This window comes from Coffea eugenioides, chromosome 6 (genome assembly GCF_003713205.1).
Source record: "Coffea eugenioides isolate CCC68of chromosome 6, Ceug_1.0, whole genome shotgun sequence".
NCBI classification, from domain to species: domain Eukaryota; kingdom Viridiplantae; phylum Streptophyta; class Magnoliopsida; order Gentianales; family Rubiaceae; genus Coffea; species Coffea eugenioides.
Window position 1 is genome coordinate 8343386 of NC_040040.1, and position 6785 is coordinate 8350170.

General features: G+C 33.9%; 1 protein-coding gene across 2 annotated transcripts; it reads left to right on the top strand.

The window, feature by feature from the left end:
• The first annotated feature begins 2809 nt into the window (after positions 1-2809).
• LOC113775755 lies at positions 2810-5527 on the top strand. Of its 2 annotated transcripts, XM_027320756.1 has the most exons (4): positions 2826-2889; positions 3134-3187; positions 3647-4091; positions 4465-5527. In XM_027320756.1, the coding sequence occupies exons 3-4, from the start codon at positions 3696-3698 to the stop codon at positions 5308-5310; spliced, it is 1242 nt and encodes a 413-aa protein (XP_027176557.1). In that variant the 5' UTR covers positions 2826-2889; positions 3134-3187; positions 3647-3695; the 3' UTR covers positions 5311-5527. The 2 variants fall into 2 exon arrangements, with proteins under 2 accessions (XP_027176558.1, XP_027176557.1); XM_027320757.1 differs by lacking the exon at positions 3134-3187 and having other exon boundaries at positions 2810-2889.
• Positions 5528-6785: the final 1258 nt, after the last annotated feature.

The window sequence follows — 6785 nt, forward strand, 5'->3', positions numbered from 1 at the left end:
ATAAGCAAGGATGCGGGTGGAAGTTTGCACATTTTCGTACTATCCTGGTTAAATGATTTTTTTTTATTTTTATTTTTTTGGGGTTGCCATCTCGATAGTAAACGAATTGTTATGAGTCAAAGTAAATTACCTTTTTTTTTTTTTTGAAGTGGGAGATTTTTGTTCAAGATTTGCTATTTACAATCTTTCTCGTTTCACCATCCAATCTAAACCTCTTCTAATAAATCAACCTTATATCTTATCCCTTTGAACTTCTAAATGTGGTCAATTTTTTTTTAGGAGTCCAATAATTGACAGTCAAATTTCTATGTTTCTTTTCATAATATCAAATCGACCATTATTTCAACTAGAAACCTAATTTGTATCATCAATGAACTATCCATTCTCAATTTAAACAAGCATTGTTCAATTTTTTCACAATTCGGCTGTTTAGATTCCGCAACTCGTTTTTCATCTTTCTTTTGTTTTTCCCTTTTTCTTCTCATAATGGTAGACTTTACAACTCTTTGATTCTTCATTCGTCTATGGCTATCAACTGATCATAATAATTTCTTTTAAGCTCTGTTTGTTTAACAGAAAAGTCGTGTAAGAAAGTTTATCGTATAAAAAGTGAAGTGAAATGAGGTAAAGGAAAAAGGAAACAAATTTTGCCACATGTGTTTGGTTAACAAGAAAATGATGCAAGAAAATAAAAACTCTATTTGTATAGCCAAAAAGTCACGGAAAAAATGGCTAGTATTTTCGTTAATAGAAAATAATCAATACGGAACTTCTTCATTTTTTGTATTTAAAATATGTAGAAATGTGTAATAATTATAACATTTTGCATACTGGAAGAGTTGTTTACTTGAAAATTAATCATATTCTTTAATAATATACGTGTGTGTGCATGTATAGTATATATTATGTGTGTATAAGACTATAAGTTAATTCAAAAATATATAAACATAAAAAATGAGCATAAAATGTAAAAGAAAAAAATACTTATGTCATATAAATTCAATAAATTACTAATTCATTAATTATTAACATAAAAAATAAAATGTCTAACTACAAACCAGCTGTTTGAATTATAAATTCTAAAATATTCTCATTTATGTAGGAGTTTAGAACGGAGGACATAGTTTAGAAAGTAAGAAATTGTAATAAAAAACGACTCAGCTAAATCTTTTCCATGACACAAAGTTTTACTGGTTGACCTCCTTCTGTTTAATCTGAAATTTCCTAAATGTTGAACAACCAAAAACTGACTACTGTTTCTTGCATTGCTTCAACAAAATCTTGTTTGATCCAAATAAAAGAAGTAAACAAGTTGCTACTAATTTGGGAACTCTTGTATTAACAAAATTAACGTTCGACAATGGTTGGCAACTCATATAAAAGTTGACTTGACTTGACTTCTAACAAACGAACAAAAAGGGGGGGAAATAACAAGAGAAACTGCAAAGCAAGAAAAATTAAAGAGAGACCTACTATTTATTGATTGACAAAAAGAAAAAGAAAAGAAAGTCGTGGCTGGTCAATAAAGTTGCGATTTATCTATTTTCAGTGTTAATCCTAAATTACTTTTGAGTTTTGACTAAAGTATACAAGTTAAATGGATCCCAGCGTCACTGTCACAACTATATATTTTTTTTTAAAAAAAAAACAACAACTATCAACCTTAATATCTTCATGTGTTGCGGATTAATCAACTCAAATAAAAAGATTCAATTTCTTGAACTCAAAAAAGAAATTTACCAGTAAATTAGTTAAGATCATTGTGCCTTATTTTACTAACAGCAAATAACACACCTTATACGTACACGTACAAAATATATATATATATATATATATATATATATTTTGAAAAAAGGTCAATTAAGAAATCAAAATATGTTAAACGTAAAAGAAGGTCGAGCTGATAGAAAAATAAAATTTAAAAAATAATTTTTTTGCTTGATATGTACAAGGGCATTGTTGAAAATGAAAAGGACGTGCACCAGATACATCCATTGTTAGAGTAGCAATTAATATATTATTGACAAAACTAATACATGAAAAATTAACTAAATGAAATTTCACGAAATACATCAATGCGTAAACATGGTAGGCATAAAGATCACAACCTCAGGGTGATCATCATCCATGCTTCTAAATGGGGAAGAAATCCCCTTTCAAAATCTGAATTCTGATATTGGGTTGGCATAGCATTAGATTAAAGAAAAGAAATCATCTAAGTTTTGAATATATATATATATGAATAAATCTTATATATACTGACAGACAGTGTATAATATACTATCACCGTTTGACGCATGACATGTGCGTAAAAATTGAATTTCAGTTTCAAATTTTATATAGTTATCATTCATCCAACGCTGATATAATATATACACTGTCAATATAAGAAAGATTAATCATATTTTATATATATATAGCTAATTACTATGCTATCTGCGCCTAATAGATGTTACAGAAGTTAGTAGAATGAGAGAGAGAGCGTAATGTAATGCACAGCAAGCAAAACAGAGCAATTGTTCTTTGGCAGTTGGTGGCTTGGCTAACAATACACGGGCCACAACAATATAAGTAAATATTTATATTCTTTATTTGTTTCCTCATGATTTTCTTGCCGAAACCGTAGATTAAATAAAAATTAATGTCACTACTTACTAGTATTAGTATATTATTTCTCAACAAGAAAAATAATAAAAGTGTATTTTTTTTCATAAAACACAAAGAAAACTGACGCACAAGAAACAAAAGAACAGAATAATACATCAACAGAAATTTTTTTTTTAAAAAAAGGCCAAAACAAATTTCAAACAATCCACTCCCTGCCTCTAAATTTCTCTCTATCTCTCCATGTTTCTCAATTGATAACCCAAAGCCGCAGAATAAAGAAAGGTAAGTTTGCAACCCATCTGTTATTTTTCTTCTTTGATTTTTTTTTTTAAAAAAATTTGTATTATTGATTTTCTTTAATCTTATCTGACTTGCTCGTTGGATTCAATTTCTTCTCTGCTTCCTGAGATTTCTTTCTTTTTGTTTTTTTTTTTTATTCTGGTGGCTAATTTTATGATATTATAGGAAAACATTGATTTTTCTGGATTGTTCAGTGTTTAATGCTAATTTTTCCCCCTTCTATCAGGGGCGCTGTTTAATTTATCTGGTGGCTGCTCCAAACATTTAACTATCTGGCAAGGTGTATGTGTTTGTATGTACATTTTGTCTTGTACGCAGACGTCTGTGTGCGTACGTGTTTCTATTTTTGTGTATTTATACTCCATTGCGTACATACTGGAATTATGATTCCACATGATTTCTTGCTATATTTGTTATAAATGTATCTGCATATAATGGTACTTCCTTTCCGATGGAATTGAGTTTATGCTTGCAGTTTTTGTCAAATTGAAAGCTTTCCTTTTTCCCCCCTCCATACTGGATATCTTCAGGATCAGTTGAATTTTGTTTTTAAAAAGTCCAGTTTGCTATAACGGAGCAGAAAGCTCTTATCTTTTATTTTGTTATTTTGGGTTTTGAATTGCGACTACATCCATCAGATTGTCCAAACTGCTACTAAATTTCATTGCTAGTTTTATGGTTTATTATGAAACTTGTAATTTTTCACATATTCTTATAGTTCCCTGTTCACGGAAAACAGGTTTCTTGACTAGATAAAAGGCTCATTGGAATCAGAATAAGCTAACATCATGAGATACAAGAAAGGGAGCGAAGTCGAAGTATTTTGCAAAGATGAGGTGCCGTCCGGCTCCTGGCGTTGTGGGCAGGTAATATGTGGCAACGGTCACCATTACACCATCAGGTGCATTATAGGGGCTAAGGATGAGGCAATATTTGAGAGAGTCTCTAGGAAGTCAATTAGGCCATGCCCTCCTGTTGTTCATGTATCTCGGAGCTGGATGCCTGGTGATGTTGTTGAGATGTTGCACAATTACTCTTGGAAGATGGCTACGGTCTCAAAGGTTTTAAAGGGAAACCACTTTTTGGTCAGGCTTGTCGGATCCTCGAATGAGTTCAAGGTTCACAAGTTTGATATCCGGCTGAGGCAATCTTGGATGGATGGGAAATGGATCGTGGTTGGCAAGGTACTTCCATTAAAATCTTATCTATTATTCAATCGAGTTTTTTATTAGTGGGTTTTTAATCACACTCTTGGAAGTTTCATTTGGTTAACCTGTGTCAACTGTCTCTTTCTTGATTTTGCATTTCTAGATGTGTATGTTTTGTGCTACCTACTGCAAAGCATAATCTGATTTGCGTTCATGTCTGTGTTATAGCATGTCAGACTTGTTGATATTTGTTTTTTTTTTCATTTTTTACATAGTAAGCCCAGTCAATGTATGACAGCCATTTGTCATACAATCTTCCTGGATACTGGTGCAGCATCTAGTAGTGAGATGCGAGCTCCTTGCTTGACTATCTTCATTAACTATCCCTTTTATTTTCTGCTTCAAACAGGGTTTTGGAAATTATGATGAAGAGAAATGCTGTGAACAGCCTTGTTTCAATTATAATTATATATCAGGCTCCTTTAAGGGGATAAAAGCAAAATTAGATTCCCACGAAGAAAAGGACTGTGTTGGTACTGTAAACAACATCAACTGCCAGGAATCACATATAGTTTCCAAGAAAAATCTAAAGAGAGTGTCTCACAATGTTTACCCTCAAGCTAAAGCACCTGAAAGTGCTCGAAAGTTTAGAGCAATCGAAAAAGGTGGTAGACATCATCGAGTGATTGTTGCTGATCCTTCCCCGTTGCCTGAGAAGGTAGAAAATTATCCTTATCCAAAGAAATTGCCAGGAGGAAAGGACATATGTTGTCTTTTAAACAATAAAACTACAATTTTCTCTCAAACGGATGAAGGGCGGATAAGAATCATTGATGTTGCACAATATTCAAACTCAAGAACTTCAGATTGTAATGATGTGGATGATGATGTGAGCTCTGTTGGCAGCTGTTCTATTGGTTGGGACAATCCCATTAAGTGGCCTTCTAGGATCTTGGCATGTCCTGTTGGATATGCTGACGATCATTCCAGTGATGCTGAGTCTGTTTGTCCGCTAAATAAAGAGGAAGAGAACTATTTACAACCCAATGACGAGGAGTTGGCTGTGGAAATTCATAGGTTAGAGTTGCATGCCTATCGCTGCACTCTGGGGGCTTTATATGCATTAGGACCTTTAAGTTGGGAACAAGAAACGTTGATGACAAACCTTCGTATTTCCCTTCATATATCAAATGATGAGCATTTGATGGAGTTAAGGAACTTAACATCTAGTGCAACCGGCATCCACGTTAGTTGACAGAAAACTGATATCATATGTTTTCCTTCATATTTGTTGTTGCTCTTGTATGTAGAATTTCTTTTGCATTTTGTTAATAGCTTCTGAACATTGTAACAACAATGAAAGGATTCTATTTAACAGGTTGGATTTTGATTACAAAAAAAGTTACGTTAAGTCCCACTGAAATACTTTTTGTTAGGCATTTCTAGAATGCAGGGCCTATTTTTCAGCTCATTTCTTTCTTGCCAGATCTTCCTGCTTGTATTGAGGAGCTTGATGGTAGTAAAATTTGTTTAGTGTAAAGTTTGAAGTTTACTTCATAGCAAGTAGATTATCTGCTGTAAAAGGGTGATGTTTCCATAGATTGTGGCGTGATTTATGCTTCAGAACTTCCATTTAGTGCTTGTGTAGTTTAGGATCCGTTGGCATATTTAGTTTGAATCCCTCCGCACTGTTTACCAGCATGGTCTTCCTGTCTTTGAGGCATTATTGACACTTCACCTGTATTTCCAGGGCCCATTTGGAGGCTCGTACATCTTGATTAGTTCTAATGGTGATGTTCGGTTTGCCTCCTTTCTCTTGATGTAGACAATGGGGCAACATCAGCATCAAACTAGCTAAAGCAGGTTATTACACCAATTTTGGTATGATTCATGTTACTATTTGCCGCCTTCTTGGTTTCCACTCACTGCCTAGTGGCTACTAGAGTTAAAAAGCATTCCACGATGTAGGATACAAATTGACTGTAGGATAGGAGTTACGTACCCTGACCACTAGTCTTGTTATGCTAATTGACTATGATGTCGGATACAAGTTATGTACCCTGACACCTTGTCTTCTGTTCTGGTAATGCAAAGCAATTCTTTTTCCAAATAAAGTACATGCTGTTGAACATCCTTCAGCTATGCTTCCAACACTGAGCTCTGCTAGCTTGAGCCCAGGCAGATTTCCAATCATGTTGCAGTGATTTATGGAAGCTGTGGTTTTGTTTCTGGAGGAGGAAATGGAAAATTGGTGAGAAAATGGTTTACCGGATTCCTTTACAGACTGTCACAGATTGGCATCTCTCCTGGTGTGATCTTACTCTCATGCTGTTGTAATTAATATGATTTGGCCTTTGCAATTCCACATATTAATAATCTCTAAATGTTCAGCTGGTTGTATATCTTCAGCTGAAGGGAATGCACAAGTCCGAGTGTCTCCATGCTGTGCTTATTGGTACAACTACTTAATAATCTGCTCTTTGCATGTGTGAAACCTGATCCTCGATGTTGTCAAGAATTCGCGTCTTTTTGAGCTAGACTATTGCTACTTGGCATGCTGGCGGGAGACTAAAAGGGAATAAAGTTTGGAATGTCTGGTTTGTTAAATTTTTTGGAGAAAGCGAGATAACAGCCTTGCATTGGAGTGGCATATTTTAGTTCATATATTCCTATTTATATTTTCAGAATTGAATAGATCAGCAGATAGGAAAATTTGACTTCCAAACCTAG